Source organism: Urocampus carinirostris, chromosome 8 (genome assembly GCF_059441175.1).
Source record: "Urocampus carinirostris isolate Australia breed hairy pipefish chromosome 8, RoL_Ucar_1.0, whole genome shotgun sequence".
Classification (NCBI taxonomy): domain Eukaryota; kingdom Metazoa; phylum Chordata; class Actinopteri; order Syngnathiformes; family Syngnathidae; genus Urocampus; species Urocampus carinirostris.
In genome coordinates, this window is record NC_142356.1 from 19888609 (window position 1) to 19906700 (window position 18092).

Sequence of the window (18092 nt, forward strand, 5' to 3'; positions counted from 1 at the left end):
GAATGAATGAACAAGTGATTGAACAAATGATATAACGATTTACCTAACTGATTAATTAGTACTGCTAATAATAAAACCAACTCTTTACTTACCTTGTCTGTTTCGTCGCCATTTTGGCTCATTTCACAAATACTGTACAGGTGAATTTTAAATACAACGATGACACTAATCAACAGTCAAACGACTTATCATTATGCACCAAAGTTAAAAAAAAAATCTGTAAAAAAAATATGTTGCCAAATTCAGCGTTTTATTTTCTTGAAAGTGATTTGGAAACATTTGAAAGACGATCGTTTTTATAGGAGCAATCCTTTGCAATGCCATAGTTTGGCAATTATACTTTCTCAGTTTGAAATTAAAATGGTAATTTAATACCCGAAATAAATACCCGAAACAAACTACTGTATTAACGTGTAAATTGCGTCGTTTGGTATCCGCAACACACGAACTCAAAACGTCACAGATATTAAAGAGTTTTGAACTGACGCATTCATAGTGCTAGTACACGGTGAACTACGACGCCAACGCACCATTCCGAAAAATATATTGGTCTTTACTTCGTGATTTCAAATTCAGGTATGGATTTTAATGTAACAATCCGATTACATTTTGCATGTCATTTAAATTTTATTAAAACAAAGTGTGTGGTGGATTCGAGGACACTGGAATACGTACATAACCAATGGACATGACGTTTTACAGTCTATGCATAATGTGTGTATTTTGAACGTTTATATTAGAGGTAAAATGTTTTATTTTGATTATTTCTGTTATCAAATCTCATTTTTATAAGGATTTTCTTGGTTATTTGTGTTCCCCGTCTTACCAAATAAATATTTCCCAGGGCACAAGAACGTCCCATACTTTGACGTTACATTGTAGTACATCCAACCGGCCTCCGAGAGGCGACACGCGTGATGATAATATAGGTTAAACGAGTATAGGGCGGTATCTTTGGGCATGTTTTAAACTCTGTGGATGAAATATGTCAGTTTCGGTTCTCAATTTGAACTAATATGTGACGAAAGTGGCGCGTGATTGTTGCACTTAGTGCTTATTTCACGCAACACTTGATCCTGATGTAAAGGAAGCAAAGGGGGTCGGTTTGAGTCTCAACTTTGTCCTACATGCTGTTTGTCAGGAATTCCTACACAAGGTAGGCATTGTTAGTTAACGTTTTATGTTTCCTTTAGGTTTATAAACTATCAAGGTTTGCATGATGTGTTTTTAGAAGTTGTTCGACACGGGACGTGGATGATCACATGTGCGAGTCCCTTATGACGTCATCGTCATGCGCTTATGTTTTGAATCTTTCATCACTATATTCCCAAAAGAGCTTTCCACAATACTTTTGCAATGTTAACAGTTGAAATACTGATTAAATTCATTTAGAAATGGGTTTCAAACGGTGGAGTATACACCAAAGTAACACGATCTTATTACATATTTGAAACGATAACGTCAATTGCGTGACGTCACCAACAGGGCAGACATAAACTGTTTTTTAAAAGGGTTTAAAAATATATAGCTGGGAATTATTAATAATACGTTTTCTCTTTAACAACTTTAATTCGTTTAAAACCATTACCATGATGTCTGATCGCAAACTTTGTGGGTCCTTAAAACAGCTCAAACTCCAGTTCCTTTGTTTTTCTCTTTCCACAGAATGTCAGCCAGTCCCCACCGCCATGTTGTGTGGGAGTCTGATCGCCTGGTGGCCTCCCTACACCCTCGACCTTGGACGCCAGGTTCAGTGATCCTTGAGCGCCGCATCCCTGGGACCATGGCGGGCAGCATCTTTCACCTGGAGGAGGCCGAGTATTTATCCTGGATGCTGGGGGCTAGGGCTGTGGCCCGGCTATTGTGTGAGAAGCTCCAGGTCCAAAGATGTGCCCTGGTGACCAGACCCCATGTAGACAGACCTGCTCAGGTGTGCTCCCGCTTTAAATGTTTAATGATAGGATAATTTTGGTTTTTCCAATAACCAGGAGGAGATCATTGGATAATTTTGGGGTCTTCCAGCAAGCTGGAGAGGCTCAATGCTAGATGACCGTCAATAGTTGATATTGTGTGAAATTTTAGGGGATTATACACCTTTTTATACAAGCATCTCAAAACAAGAAAATTCCTGTATAAGAGTTTTATTTATAAAGTCTAGCAGACTATACATAGAAAAATCCAGTTCACGAGCGATCCCAGAGGCTACCACTAGAGACCGCTCAAGACAGCCTTACCGCCAGCATTAGCTCGTCCAGTTTGCGCTTGCAAACTACTACAGGCAAAAAATGAAAAAAAGTGCTGTAATTTGTTTTGGTGTGTAGGTTCATTTAAAGTTACAGTAACTTTAATTTTAAGAGTACAGTAAGTGCTTATGTATCATCAACAGTCTCTCGATCTTATACCTGTCAACCTCCGCCAATTTTTCTCGTTATTATTGATTGCATGATTGCGATACTAAATCTTACAAACCCAACGCGGCACCTATTTACTCACGGCGAGAAAGACTGTTGAATAACACGACATTATTAGCAATCCACAAAGGCATTGTCGTCTGCTACCAGTGACCATCTGGATTAGAACCGAAATATGCAAAACGAGATCGTCTTATTTCTTTTCTCGTATAAAATTGTTACACGGTGTACACAATTTGAAACGATAAAAGCATATAAAATGCGGGGAACACGTACAAGTAGAAAAATATGCAAACTGTTATTTCCTTGCAAATGATTGATTGTGTTTTTAGTGATCAGGAAGATGTGTTTTAGAGCTATTTTGTGGTTTTTGTGATGCTTTTGGGAGGTTGGGAAAATTAGCTTGTTACGCGAGCAATTCGAGCTATGAGCGCGATTCTGTAGCGAATCAAGCTCATATGTAGAAATACCACTGCATGTGTTTATTTTGTCCTTGGCAGAGGTAATACTGTGAAAAAATGTGATCTTGTAGATACGTATCCTCCCACTCCACGGGCTGGACGCAGAGTGGCGTCCCCACATATCAGGAGAGGAAGAGCACCACACCTTTGATCCGGGCTACTGCACCTCCAAGACGGCGCCTCGGTGGAGCGACGCCCGCCTGAACGAAATCCTGGCTCGGATCCGGGCCAAGCTCCCCGATCCGCACGCCAAACCCGACTTGAGGTTCCTGGGCGATGACCCGTCACACAGCGGGCTATTCTCACGCATCGTCCGGGGCGAAGAGCCACACTGGCGGGTGTGGGAGGACGAGGGCCACGTGTCTTTCCTCACCCCGTTCCCCAACTCGCCCGGTTTTACCGTGCTGGTGCCCCGCCGTCCTCTGTCCTCAGACGTGTTCAGGCTGGGGGAGAGCGACTACGAGGGCTTGGTGCTGGCCGCCCGCAAAGTGTCTCATCTCCTGGAGAAGAGTTTGGGCGCTTGGGGCGTAGGGCTCATCTTCGAGGGCTTCGAGATCGACTACGCTCATGCAAAGTTGATCCCGCTGCTGCAACTGCCGTCTGCCGGGGAAGGAAGTTATAGCGCTCAGCCGGAACGCCAGGAGTACTATCCTGGTTACGTCACTTCGGAGGACGGACCGGGAGCATCCTTGGAGAGTTTGGAGGAGATGTATGCCAAAATGACCATCAAGTAGAATTGTTTGCAATGAAGTATTCATTAAAAGACGTTTTCACAACTTTGTTGGTGTTCTCATTTCATTCAGTCTAACTTCGAATTGTAGCCAAAGTATAGACACAAATGTCAATCCTGTTTTTTTAGTAGCCCACATTGTTGCCTGCATCAAATTAATCGTTCTAGTGACCACACTTAAATTCAATTCACTTGTAGTCTTCCAATGCAAATAAATACACAGATGGTCAAGAAACACGTAGCTGGAAAACATCTGCTCATGATAGCGGGCTTATTTACAAAAATAGAAAATCTGGGCATAATTGACACCATCTGAAATAGGTAAGAAAGGTAAATCCAACGATGTTAAAAGGTGAAAATGCCAATGCGTTGTTGCCAAACCACAAGTATGCGGTATTGAACGGTATGAGACCTGTCTGTAAAGCAGTGTTTTTCAACCAGTTGGCCGGGAGACCTTGTGTGCGCAGGAAATTGGCCCAATTTTCTTTTTCCAAAAATGCATGTCACTGTTCAGTATACAGCAGGGGCAGGAACCTATGGCTCGCGAGCTCTTTTCATGAGTACATCTGGCTCAGAAATAAAATAGAACTTGAAAAAATTCAACAAGTGTGTTGTTACATCTATTTCTATCTACCTTGGTCATATCCCTCAAGAGGGGTGAGCGACAGCAAGACACAAACATACAATAACAAAGAAAATATAAGGGAAATAAATAGCAAAAAAAACACAAACAGTAATTTGTGACATCTTTACAAAATAACTTTGTCCACAACTTGTTTCGAAACCATTATTTAGGTCAAAGATGAGCCTCAACACTTAATTGACAAATGCGAGATGAGAAAATTTTTAAGTGATATATTTAGGCTCAGGCTGTCATGATGACTAATTACATTCACCTGTGCCCGTTCGTTTGGCGCCAGCTACTGCTGGCTACATGATTGGTTCCCCGTCCTACTTAAGCTCCGTCCTTTCACTCGCCTGTTGTCAGTCCGTCAGTGAACCTCGGTTTTCACAAGGCAAGCATTTTTGACTCCGGTCGGTCACGTTTTTTACCCGTCCGTTCCTGATTCCCCCGTTTGTCTCCGGCTAACGACCCGTTTTTTGACTCCGACCACGTTCTGATCTCCCGTCCCGGCTAACGACCTGTTTTTCTGTCTACTACGCTATGATCTCCCGCTCCGGAAGATCCACTTCCACATTTGGAACAGGTTCCATTTCTGTGAGCAGCTGGCTTCCCGCGTCCAGCAAGCACCAGATCGCGGGCGCTGCCTTTCATTCATAGTTCAATAAACTTGTGATTAACGTTACCCATCTGGGTCCTGCTTCTGTTATTGTCGTGACACGGTCATTATTATTATTTTATAGATGTTATCAAATCATTGAACTTCACACAAAGAAATATTTTAGATTTATTGGTAGACTTGACTTCTTTGGGTCAAAAAGGTTCCTGACCTCTCATGTACAGTATTTGCTTCTTGCAGTGATCTGCAGGGTAACATTCATCCAAATCTGTAGCAAGGAGAGTGACTCGAGCTGGGAGAGCGCCTGACCCCATGCAAGTGTTCTTACTCGCATCAATAAATTCAAAAGTTAAGTTTCTCACCATCTGAAGGGAACAGTTGCGCTCGGTGGGAGAAGATGAGCTGGCATTGTAGTATGAAGCCTCGACACTGGTAGAGGTCTCAATCAAGGTCTACACACATAGGAGGGGGCAGGGGATGAGCTCCCAAGGTGGGGGTTGGCTGAGACTGTACCAGCGTCTCTAGTGTGCGGACCGAAGTAGCCAGACTTTGATGAATAACTTGAATGAAATGCTCCTGTCTCGCAATGGCAGTTTCCTGGCTGTGTGTCTGCTGGGTCCATAATTGGCAAATTGTTCCGGTTTTGCAGGTGACACCGAAACGCAAGACACACAACCAGAGTTTAAACCAGGGGTGTCCAAACTACGGCAGTTTTTATTGGCCCGCAGCAAATTCTGAAAATATAATTGAATATGGCCCGCACATGGCGCTTGAGCTCAACTCTGTTGCACTTCTCAGTTTTAACACTAGATGGAGCCAGTAACAGAAAAGGTGCTTCTCCACCCATGCATTTGGGATCCCTGAACTGGAAAACATTGGAATTGTGTTATCTTTGCTTATTTAATGAACCTTCTCGTCATGCATTTGAACTGTCATTGAAATTCAAAGTGTATTACTGTGTAACTTATTCTGACACAAAATAGATTGATTTTTAATACTAAACCCTATCAGTGCAGATAAACGTAAATTTTGCTACGAAAAATAGGTTAACGCTGAAATTACAGTAGATTAAACCAAAAAATAAATAAAACATCCATCCATCCATTATCTGCACTGCTTATCTTCAGTAAGGTCGCGAGGGTGCTGGATCCCATCCCATCTTCGGACAGTGGGCAGGGGGACACCCCGAACTGGTTGCCAGCCAGTCGCAGGGCACACAGGGACAGACAACTCACTCGCTCATCCACACCTAGGGACAATTTGGACCGCCCAATCAACCTGACATGCATGTTTTTGGAATGCAGGAGGAAACCCACGCAACCCACGGGGAGAACATGCAAACTCCGCACAAGAAGGTTCGATCTCATGACCTCAGAACTGTGCCGCACACGTGCTAACCACTGCCCCGCCATGCTGCTCGAAATTAATCATACTTAACAAAATAAACATTACCACTCCCCAAACCTAGAACAAGTCCAGTAGCTTTTCTTTCCCCTATCTATCAGCATAGGAGCTACACTCAGGTATTGCTGAGGTTTGTATTCGAGACTGTATCGCTATATACAAAAAATGTAATCAACATTTTTTTCTCCTCCTGGCCCTTTCAAAAATGTTTAAGCCAATGCGGCTCGCGACTCAAAAAAGTTTGCCCACCCCTGATTTAAAGAGTTTATTGGGGGCAACAGGAGTTAGCCAAAAGCGCTCCGCAAAAGGGACGAAAGGAAGAAAAATGTCAACTAAAAACACAGTCCAAATAAAACTCACGGCTGGAAAGCTACAGGAAGTCTTTAGTTGATTCTGGGCAGGCGACGGACGGCAGTAACGGGCATGATGTCCACCTTAAAAGTACAATTCAGCAGCTGGGGCTATCAGTTGAGTCCTTAAATACCTTTGTGGTACTGAGGGCCAGACTTGGGTTATAAAAGTGATTATCCAGTAACCTCTGGGGGAATGTTGCGCACTGGGTCCTCACTGTCACGAGGATTACCAGAACAGAGCAGGGGACCCCAGAGCGTTCGTTACAAGTCTTTTATTTGTGGAAGCGTAAGGGTTAGCGGGAAACACGGTGACCGTCGAACGTCAGCAGCAACGTCGTGGCGTAGCGTGGGACGGAAGCAGGTCGAGTTTACCAGGAATGAAGAGAAGATCGTAGCGTCGGACGGAAGCAGGTAGGCAGGCAGACAGAATCAGGTAAACAAGGCACAGGTAATCGGGAGAGTCTTACGGGGTACAGAAGGAATCCTCCGACACAGAGTTCTCAGCGTAACGCGTTTAAATAGGGAGCATTGACCAATCAGGAAGCACATTCCAGTGCACCCCATGATTACCCCAGGTGGCTCCACTTGGGTAATCATGACAGAACCCCCCCCCTCAAGGAACGGCTCCAGAAGTTCCCCAGGAAAAAAATTAATAAATAAAAATAAACCCACAGCACGTCACAGAGTAACACAGGCAGATTCAGAAGAGTCGGACTCAGGGGGGGATCAGATTCAGAAGAGTCGGACTCAGGGGGGGATCAGATTCAGAAGAGTCGGACTCAGGGGGGGATCAGATTCAGAAGAGTCGGACTCCGGGGAGCGGAAAGGGAACAGACAAGACAGGAGAGGAAAGACGGGACAAAATCAGTATAGGCAGACTCAGGGCAGGCATGGGAGTCGAGCGGGCAGGCATGGGAGTCGAGCGGGCAGGCATGGGAGTCGAGCGGGCAGGCATGGGAGTCGAGCGGGCAGGCATGGGAGTCGAGCGGGCAGGCATGGGAGTCGAGCGGGCAGGCATGGGAGTCGAGCAGGCAGGCATGGGAGTCGAGCAGGCAGGCATGGGAGTCGAACAGGCAGGCTTGGGAGTCGAACAGGCAGGCTTGGGAGTCGAACAGGCAGGCTTGGGAGTCGAACAGGCAGGCTTGGGAGTCGAACAGGCAGGCTTGGGAGTCGAACAGGCAGGCATGGGAGTCGAACAGGCAGGCATGGGAGTCGAACAGGCAGGCATGGGAGTCGAACAGGCAGGCATGGGAGTCGAACAGGCAGGCATGAGAGTCATTGCGCAGTCATTCGGCCGGAGGTGCCTTGGCCAATTTCGCCACGTCGGAAAGGACTTGCCGAACGGCACATTCTGAACAGGAATTGCGCTGCTGATTCAGGCTTTCATGGTGGTCTGGGGGCAAATGTACGAACGCGGGGTCCATTCTTGGTCGGAGGATTCTGTCACGAGGATTACCAGAACAGAGCAGGGGACCCCAGAGCGTTCGTTACAAGTCTTTTATTTGTGGAAGCGTAAGGGTTAGCGGGAAACACGGTGACCGTCGAACGTCAGCAGCAACGTCGTGGCGTAGCGTGGGACGGAAGCAGGTCGAGTTTACCAGGAATGAAGAGAAGATCGTAGCGTCGGACGGAAGCAGGTAGGCAGGCAGACAGAATCAGGTAAACAAGGCACAGGTAATCGGGAGAGTCTTACGGGGTACAGAAGGAATCCTCCGACACAGAGTTCTCAGCGTAACGCGTTTAAATAGGGAGCATTGACCAATCAGGAAGCACATTCCAGTGCACCCCATGATTACCCCAGGTGGCTCCACTTGGGTAATCATGACACTCACACTAAAGTTCATTATTACTTCAAACATTGTTGCGGTTGCGTCAGATTAGGGTTTTTATATTTGTTCACGGAATTTACGTTGAATCTCAGTCTTTTATTTGTTATCATACACCAGAACTGAATTTAGCTCTCGTTAGCTCACTAAAGCACAGTTAGCAAAAACAAACTTTAGCATACCAAATTTAACCCGACAGCTACCATTCATTGGTCAATCACTTGACATTTGAAAAATATTTTCCCCGATAACATTTCCACAAAGCAATAATTTGCGATTACCTTTAAAAATCTTTCATTTACGCTCCTCAGTGGCTTACTACCATTAACAACTAAGCAAGGTCAGGCCTAGTTAGTTTGGGAGACTAATTAAATACCAGGGAATGTAAGCTTTATATATTTTTAAGAGTTTTATCTTTTTACTGTTTGAAGCGTTCCGTAATTAATTATAATTTCCTCAAAGTGCAGTTTCTCCATGTTGATAGCAGCGCCCTTCGCTTCCTTACCTTGGTAAATTTCTATTTAGTTTATGCTTAAGTGTGTGACTGACAGGCACACTTTTAGCACCTCTCCCTACCTGGCCTGTGGCTGTATCCTTCTTGCTAGGCAGAAGAGAGGGCCAAATCTATGCTCCACCCCATTTCTGCTAACCAAAGACAAGGGGCAAACAGAAAATGTAGCGCGATGTGGGCATTTTTTCCGACTAAAGAAAAGGACAATGGAAGATTTCAATCGCGTGGTAAAGTTGTCTGCTACTGTGGCAATACCACAAAATTATATAAACATATGAAAAAAATCTCACGCTGCAGAGAGAAATAGGCTGCAACAAAAAGTGTAAACATGTTACTGAACAAAATGTCACAGACCAGAAACGGACACAGGACCCAATAGCGCTCGTTTTCTCAGTTTTTATTGAATAAGAGGGAGAATAAGGCTTGCTTCCACGGTCCGATGGCTGACGGACAAAAGGAGTGAGCGGTGCAGAAGTGGCACTTCCGTGTCTGGCGAGGAGGATCGGAGACAGGCGGGAATATCAAGTCGTTGGCCGGGACTGGAGATCAAAGGCGTTGTCGAATTCGTAAGCGAGGTTGGTAGCAAGAGGTAGGCAGGTAAACGGGGCCAAACGGGTCAGGTAACAGGCAGGCAGAACGGGGCGTAGTCAGGTCCGGAAACAGGTTGGCAACAAAGATCAGGCAGAAAAAAGCAGTGTGAAAACGGAGTCGGACGAAAAGGCTTACTGAGCTGAAGGCAACAGTTCGCAGAACGATTTAACGGCTTCCAAGACTACATTTGTGATTTAAATATTTCAATTTTTCTAAACTGTTAAGCCACATCAGACATCAACACGATGGGGCATCCTAGAAGTGCAGCACCCGCAACCCCGGCCCCCCACGCACTCCATTTTAGTTACGTAAAGGAGTGGCTCCACGCTACAACTCAGGTCCATAATGGAAAACACACTGATTCGAATCTGGCAGCGGAACTCCACTACGGAGTAGTACGGCGCGAAGGGCATGAGAACGGGCGGCAGGTAGTTCACTACAATGATGGCCAGCACGATGAGCACCATCCTGAGAGCCCTCTTCTTGACCGGGTGCATGATCTCCTTACCGGCCACGGAACGGCGCAGCACCCAAATGACGGAGATGTTGCACAGCACCATGACTGCAAAAGCGAAGAGCACCACGCTGCTAAACACAGGGTTGACGCTCATTGAGCCCAGGATACATTTTGCCAGGGCGTAGGCCATGATCACCGCCCACATGGCGACTGAGATCCCGATCCGGATTTTGCTGTCCCGGTTGTTGGCGAAACGCAGGGGGTGGACAACCGCCATGTGGCGGTCCACGCACACGCAGACCTGAAAGACAAGAATTGTCAAGTCGGTGATCTGAAATTGAATCAGGTGAGTAGCAGCAACAATCGATTACGTTAAAGCAGTGTTTCTCAATTGGTGGGTCGGGACCCAAAGTAGGTCGCTAGTGGAGCGCACCTTTACGGCGATGGGCCCACTGGTCAACCACGTCTTGCCGCAGACAGGCAAAAAGAGGCTGAAACTCGAACGCTGTCCCCTTTTAAAGGGCCAGTGATGTGTGGTTAAAAGCACGCGCAAGGGGTGTGCTCGGGTGTGAACTGGTTTCTTGTTTAGCAGGGGAAGTTAGCAACCTATCTTAAGATTGTTTTTTAAACCAGAAGGGACGGACAGTTAAATTGGAGTAAGCGTGTACGTATGGATGGCCTAAACACCACACATTTTGTAATCATGAAGCATCATTTCATCGTAATATACATGTATAGCTAAGAATGTTTCAATTATAATCACAAACTTTGTTATCAGACTTTGTTGTAATCCGCTGCTGGTTTCTGTGATGAGACTTGTTCATTACCAGCAACTGTCCTTGAGAGGGCGAATGTACATGTACTGTAAATGTTCAGCTTGTTGTTTTTGAAGCTTGGGTTGTCAATCCAAGAAATAAATTTAAGTCCATTCTGTCCCCTGTTTGTGAACCAAAAAGCACAACCAAAAGGGTGAAAGGAAAACATAAAACGAGGAAAACTTGGTCCTGAAGAAACAACGGCATACCTATTCCGATAATCCTATAGGGAACGAAAAGAAGGAGAGTCTTTGAAAAAAAAAATGGGGAAAGGTCTTGGGAGTAAGGTTGTCTTTTTGGGTATACTGCAAAAACATAAAAAGGGCGCGAAAGAAAAAATGATTAGCCATGTGATGGGCTTATTTGCCCTACAGCAAATGTTAATAAAATATTTAAACTCCCCAACAGCAGATGGCGATAATTCGCCGCAAATGCGAGTTGACACCAAAATGCAGCAATTGAGCATTAAAGAGAATATTGTTCCTTTAATGTGAATATATTCTTATAGCGATGGTTTAAGCTGCACAATGGTTTCATTTAGTAAACTGAAGAACTAGAAACGTTTCCTGATTCGGGTCGCGACTTGTAATTAGAACCAGTGATTTAAAGCACGTGTGTCAAACTCATGTCACGTGGGAACAATGTGGCCCACCACATCATTTTATGTGGCCCACGGGGGATTCGATTGTCTCAGACTAAATGCTTCAAGATTGCTTTGTCCAAAAACGAAATTTCACACAATGCCTACAAAACTCCACAACCCGCAAACTGACGGCTAAAGGAGTGGAATTGAAATCTAGCTAAAAAAAAAAAAAGATTGTGATTATATTTAGTAAATAACACTGTATAAGTTTAGCTGAATTGTATTCAAAGCAACTGTAATATTTGAAAAAGTAATTAATCTATAGTTTTTTTTTTAAATTTAGTAGTAGGTACATTTATAGAATACAAGCCCTTTCAGGACAGCCGTTTTGGTAAAGTGGCCCTGGGAGAAAATTAATCTGACATCCCTGCTTTAATTATTTGACCTCTAGATGTCACTGTATTGTGAAGTGCAACCGAAAAGTGTGCTACAAAGCACAAGGAAGAACACAAAGTACATGACTCAAAGTGACCACACCATTTTTTTCTTTTATTTTTTTTGCTCAGCCTTTTGAAAAAATCTAATCTCGTTGCATACAATGCTCCACCAGGTTTGTCATCGATCAATGATAATAAAGACTATTTTCTATTCTATTCCATTCTATTGTTTTTTTTGAGATGCCTGCGGACAACAGGGTGCCCCCCAAGGACAGTTGAGGTGCCTGCGGACCTGTTCTAAAAATAGCTCGCCAGTGCTGGGTCATTGTGATTTTCTTGTCAAATTATTTTTCATTGGTTGACTGAGTCTGTTATATTCCATTTTAAATAATTAACCTGGTAATAACACAGTAATTCATAGTAATAACATTATAGGTTGTTATTTTAAAGATTCTAATAAATTGCATTTCATGGGCTTCATGAACAGAAAAAATGTCTTCTAGTATGATAATTATTTTCAAGCACTTAATTAGATAGATAGATAGATACTTTATTCATCCCCTAAGGGAAATTCACATTTCCAGCAGCATCCCTGAGCTGAGAACAGTACAATAATAAAGCCAAAATAATACAATATACAGATACCCAGTGTGACGTGCAAATGCCCACTGTAGCGTGTTATATAGAGTAACTAAATAGTGCTACACAGAATACATATTGCAGTAAGATTCGGTAATATCCAATGTAGGTGGTGTGGTTTAATGTGGGCCTTTACTCTGCCGGGTGGAGTTAAAGAGCCTCATGGCATGAGGAAGAAAAGATCTCTTCAGTCTGTCCGTGGTACAAGACAGTGACAGCAGTCTGTCGCTGAAACTGCTCTTCTGTCTGGAGATAATGCTGTGTAGTGGATGCGATGGATTGTCCATGATTGACCTCAGCTTTTTCAGTGCTCGTCTCTCAGCTACTGTTGTTAGGCTGTCCAGCTCCTTGCCCACAACAGAGCTCGCTTTCCTAGCCAGTTTATTGAGACGAGAGGCATCCTTCTTCTTGACGCTGCCTCCCCAACACGCTGCCGCATAGAAGAGGGCGCTTGCCACTACTGTCTCATAGAATATTTTCAGGAGCTTTTTGCAGATGTTGAAGGAGGCCAGCCTTCTGAGGAAGTAGAGTCGGCTTTGCCCTTTCCTACATAGAGCTTCTGTGTTGGCAGTCCAGTCCAGTCTGTTGTCCAGCTGCACACCCAGGTATTTGTAGGTCTGGACAAATTCTACACATTCTCCCTTGATGGTTACAGGAACGGAGAGAGAACGGTCCCCTGCGGAGATCCTGTGCTGCTAACCACAGTGTCCAATTAAAAGAGTAGAATGAGAATTCACTTAGTAAACAAATTAATTTATTCATTATTTTATTGATTTATTTTACAGGAAATACAAAAACAAAATTCTAATATATGGGTTTTAAAAAGCGAATCAGCAAAAATGTACAGTTTTTTTTCAGCTAGCTATCTGGCTACATTTTTGGCTCGCTAGCTATCTTTTTACCTATTTAGCTATTTAGCAACCTATCTTGCTAGCCTTTTGCATTTTCTTGAATGCTTTCAAGTTAACATGTTACCTTTTTTGCTACTTATCGAGCTAAATTTTGGCCTCCTTTATAGCTATTTAGCTTTGTTTTAAGATTTTCATCTGGCTATTTAGAGGGCCTTTTACTCTTTTAGCTAGCTAAACTTTGGCCTCCTCTAAGTCAGGTCAAGTCAAGTCAAGTCCTGTTTATTTGTATAGCCCTTAATCACAAGGAGTCTCAAAGGTCTGCACAGACCACAGACTATTGCAAACTACAGTGGTAGCTAGCTTTGTTTTTAGCTTTGTATCTGGCAATTTAGATAGCACAAGATACAGGATAACGGACAGACGGGATCGATAACGAGCAGGATACCGGACAGGATACAGGCTACCGAACAGACGGGAGCCAGAGTCAAAATGCTTGCCTTGCAAGTGCGTAGGTTCGTTGACGGACCGACGAGGAGTGAATGAGAGTACTGAGCTTAAATAGGAGGGGAACCAAACAGGAAACGAGCAGCAGCTGAAGCCAAACGAGCGGCCACAGGTGAGGTCAATGGACAAATCATGAGACTGTTAATATTGAGTAACCTCTGGTTCCCTACCTGATGATATTTGGAAAGAAACCAAGGGCGTAGGTTTGGTCTTGGCATTGATGGAAAAATAGCATTTTTTTTCAAATGATCATATAATATTGGTGGAGAAAAGACAATGTTTTCTCTACATTGGTGGGTGCACATTCTCTCCGTCTTTGCCAAAACTATGCTCTTGAAAAAAACATTATTTGGGGTACCTTCTTTCCTTATGATTTTGAGAATTTCCAATCCAAAAAGGTATTCAAGCAATAATTCATTTTGAACGTTTTTCACTAGTTACGCCTCTAGTTGCTCGCTCACCAAGAACAGGACCCCCGCATCCTTCACGCCGTAGGAGAACCTTTGCAGGTACCAGATGCGGGCGTCGTCCAGTAGGAGAGAGTTGAGCAGTTCGGTGGGCATCATGAGGCAGAAGTAAGCATCCAAAACAGCCAAGTTGAGGATGAAAACATCCGAAGTACACGCGTCGCTTTTTTTGGCGGCGATCTGCCAGATGACCAGGCCGTTGCAAGGGGCTCCCACCACAAGGTTAAAAACTTTCACACCATAATAGAAGACGAAGCCGTACGGCGCCACAGCGCACATTTGGTGTTGGTACCAGAGTGGGGGGCCGCTTGAGTTCATCTAGGAGGAGATAGATGGGATGAAATTCTTTTCAGTTCTTATAAATTGAATTTTTTGTGCTTGTTTTTTTTTTTTTAATAATTCAAAATATATTTTTCCCCTCAGTCCAATTTTTCCGGTCTCCAAAAATCGTGACTGATTACTAAAGAGCACTGGCCCGTGGGCACCAGGAAGCCCCCTAAGAACACTTGAGTTGCCCAGAACAGGTTCGGAAAATAGCTTACCAGTAAAGGTTCATTGCAATTTTCCTAGTAAATTTTATTTCTAACTGGCATGCTGTTTTAATGGTTGACTTGACTTTTAATTGATACAATCTGGTAATAACGTATTAACAACATAGTAATAACATACATCGTTATTTTGGAAATGTACATCAAAATGGTAGTCCTTTGCACTAATAAGCAACTCAAAGTAGCTCTCATCTTCAGAAAGGTTTGTGACCCCTGCTACAGAGTATATATCAGTTAAATTTGTTTTTAATTGGACTGGCCCTTCACAATGTCACAATGGTATTATGCAAAAAAATACATAATCATAATGGTTTCTATACAATAATATTGGTGGAAATACGGAAAAAACAAGAGTAATATATACATCAAAAATCTCCAAATTTCCTATATCCATTATGAAATGCTGTATTTGGTTTAAACCTTCTGTAATTTAAATTAAAAGTGCTTAAATGGTCAGCAAAAGGTTTGAATTCGAAAGGAAAACCCATTGCAATATATTTGGAAAAAAAATAGAAAAAGTCACATTTATTCTCAGAATGAATACGAGAAAAAAAAAGAATTATTGTAAAACACGATTGTAAAATTAAATTGAGAAAACCATTTTTCTAGGAAAAAAATGGTAAAATTCCTCCCACCCCAAAAATGGTTTGCTATACAATTCACAGAAAAAATAGAGCTTACCTTTTGCTGTCTCAACTGAGATGCTCTCACAGAAACTAGAATTTTCCTGAGCGGATCACCAAAAAAGAAAAATCCACACCGGATGAGTTTGAGCTGGTCAGCCATTGGTTGGTCCAGTACGTGAAAAGGGGCGTTGTCAAGCCCCCAGATGTTGTCTATGAATTGTCTATAGCAACTGAGGCTAATCCTGGTCTGAGTGCCTCTGGCTGTTTGGGCCAAACAAGTGACGCAAGTTGAGAAATATAATGCAACGTCTTACCAGCCACCAACAAACCTTTAAAAAGCCTCCAGGGAATTTCAAACAACAGGTAAATCATTAGTACTAAAAGTGGCAAATCAGTAGATCGCATTGGAGTGAAAAGTTTTCTATTGAATAGCGAGTTGTTCTTGTGTTAAAATTATGCTTTTCAGGAAGAATTCCTAATGTGATATGAGTGCATACCTGTCAACCTCAGCCAATTGGTCCCTTTATTATTGTTTTAAATTCTTCCTTATTAAGAAAGAATAATCCCTACAAACACAACGTGGCACCTATTTACTCACAGATAGACATACAGTGGAACCTCGGTTCTCGACCATAATCCGTTCCAGAACCCTGTTCGAAAACCGATTTGGTCGATCACCGAAAATCGTTTTTCCCATTAAAAGTAATGTAAAATCGTTTTAATCCGTTCCAACCTCCTGAATGTTTAACATGAACGTAAACATGAAGCTAACCCAGGCTAATCGTACGTTCGCGTTATCGTAATCTTCCGTACGAAAGATTACGCTAACATGAACGTGTAAAAATAAAAAAATCAGGTCGTTTACACGTCATTTAGCACCTGGGTCTCCACAACAAGTGGCTAGTGCTTCATTGGAGAGGGAGCTCCGTTCAAACACCCTGAATGTTTTACGTAAACAAAGCTAACCCAGGCTAACCTCAGCATCGCACCCTAGCGTACTAGCGTTCGAACTCCGATTTTTTGACCGAACAGCGAAGCAAGAATTTCTCGAAATTTTTGGTCGAACACCGATTTGTCCGAACTGAGAGGCGTTGGAAAACCGAGGTTCTACTGTACTGTAAAATAAAAAAGGTAATTTGTGTAAAGAACTATTATATCCGCATCCTCCTCAGTTCTTTCCCCACTGATCCCAAGACGATTAGGATTAGACCCGAAATGGCCAGGACGAGAAAAGTCTAACAAAACAAAAAAACGTTCAAGAAAAAAAGATCACTGTTAAAAAAAATGGTTACACAGCCTATACAATTTAAAATGATCAAATACTTATATGGTCCGAGGGGAAACATAGAATGGGAGAGGTATGCAAGTGTAGAATTAATCGTGTGTGGGGGAAATAAAAATAGTGGAGTCTAAGTCCTTTGCTGTTAAGTGGCTATCTGCTTCAGTCAGAGTCTCTATTGGCTAAAAACTGTTTTAATTTAATTAAGAAGTCTCATCTCATCTCATTAGCTGCACCGCTTATCCTCAGTAGGGTCGCGGAGGTGCTGGAGCCCATCCCAGCTATCTTTGGGCAGTGGGAAGGGGACACCCTGAACTGGTTGCCAGCCAGTGGCAGGAAAAACAGAGATAGACAATTTGCTCGCTCATTCACACCTAGGGACAATTTGGAGCGGCCAATTAACCTGACATGCATGTTTTTGGAATGTGGGAGAAAACCAGAGTGCCTGAAGGAAACCCACACAAGCACGGGAAGAACATGCAAACTCCACACAGGAGGTTCGATCTCATGACTTCAGAACTGTGCCGCACACGCGCTAACCACAGTGCCCCCGTGCTGCCTTACATAAATATGTCAAGTTTATCCATGGTTTTGGTAACAAAATGCAGCAAATTAATACTACTTTTGGGTTTCCCTTGCATTTCCTGGTTCTAGGGTTTAAGACCCATGTTATGGAGAGTATTGCCGATATCAGTATCAGTAGCTAGTTACAGGCCCATTTTTGAGTCTTGTATCAGGGGAATAACAATTCTAAATGCAGTAAACACCCAAAAATACAGTGTCCTTAAAAAGTAGATTATTTTCTATTAAGTATGTGTTACAATGCCCAGCTGAGTTCAAAGAACCTTTATAATTTTCTTTCACCACGACTATCTGCTTTTATCTTACGTTTATCAGAACTGTTCAAGCCGCACAACACATTAGGTAAAAGGAAAGGGGGAGGACTTTAAGCCAGGAAATGTAACAACGAGTAAAAACGTTTCAAATTCCGGACAGCACCTTTAAAGATTTTTTAAATTTAACAACGAGTAGTGGCCGGTATGGCAATTGAGTGGTTGACGCATCAGCCCCACAGTTCAGAGGCCCTGTGTTCAAATCCAGCTACCGGCTTCTCTGTGCGGAGTTTGCATGTTTTCACTGTGTCTGATTATCCCTAGGCATGAATGAGCATGTGAATTGTCTCTGCGTGTCCTTCGATTGGCAGGCAATTAGTTCAGGGTGTCCCCTGCCCAATGCCCAACTTGCTGTGTTGGGTTCAAGCACCCCGCGAACCTACTGAGGATAAGGATGGATGAATACTGATTCCGTGGCAAAGTCATTTGTGTGTAGTAAGTCTCTACACAGAACCATCTAGCTTG

At 43.3% G+C, this 18092-nt stretch overlaps 2 protein-coding genes across 5 annotated transcripts; one reads left to right on the forward strand and one right to left on the reverse strand.

Moving 5' to 3' along the window:
* Nucleotides 1-434: 434 nt before the first annotated feature.
* On the forward strand, nt 435-3648 carry LOC148361147 (uncharacterized). Of its 4 annotated transcripts, none has more exons than XM_088341890.1 (3): nt 435-576; nt 1666-1930; nt 2944-3648. In XM_088341890.1, exons 2-3 carry the CDS (start codon nt 1667-1669, stop codon nt 3604-3606), a joined length of 927 nt encoding a protein of 308 aa, XP_088198016.1. In that variant the 5' UTR covers nt 435-576; nt 1666; the 3' UTR covers nt 3607-3648. The 4 variants fall into 4 exon arrangements, with proteins under 4 accessions (XP_088198016.1, XP_088198018.1, XP_088198014.1 ...); XM_088341892.1 differs by lacking the exon at nt 435-576 and adding an exon at nt 598-742; XM_088341888.1 differs by lacking the exon at nt 435-576 and adding an exon at nt 853-1156.
* Nucleotides 3649-9318: 5670 nt separating this feature from the next.
* LOC148361148 (proteinase-activated receptor 2-like) lies at nt 9319-16107 on the reverse strand. Its single transcript, XM_088341897.1, has 3 exons — nt 15511-16107; nt 14276-14599; nt 9319-10286 (listed from the first exon to the last, which is right to left on the reverse strand). The coding sequence occupies exons 1-3, from the start codon at nt 15613-15615 to the stop codon at nt 9759-9761; spliced, it is 957 nt and encodes a 318-aa protein (XP_088198023.1). The 5' UTR covers nt 15616-16107; the 3' UTR covers nt 9319-9758.
* Between the last annotated feature and the right edge of the window lie 1985 nt (nt 16108-18092).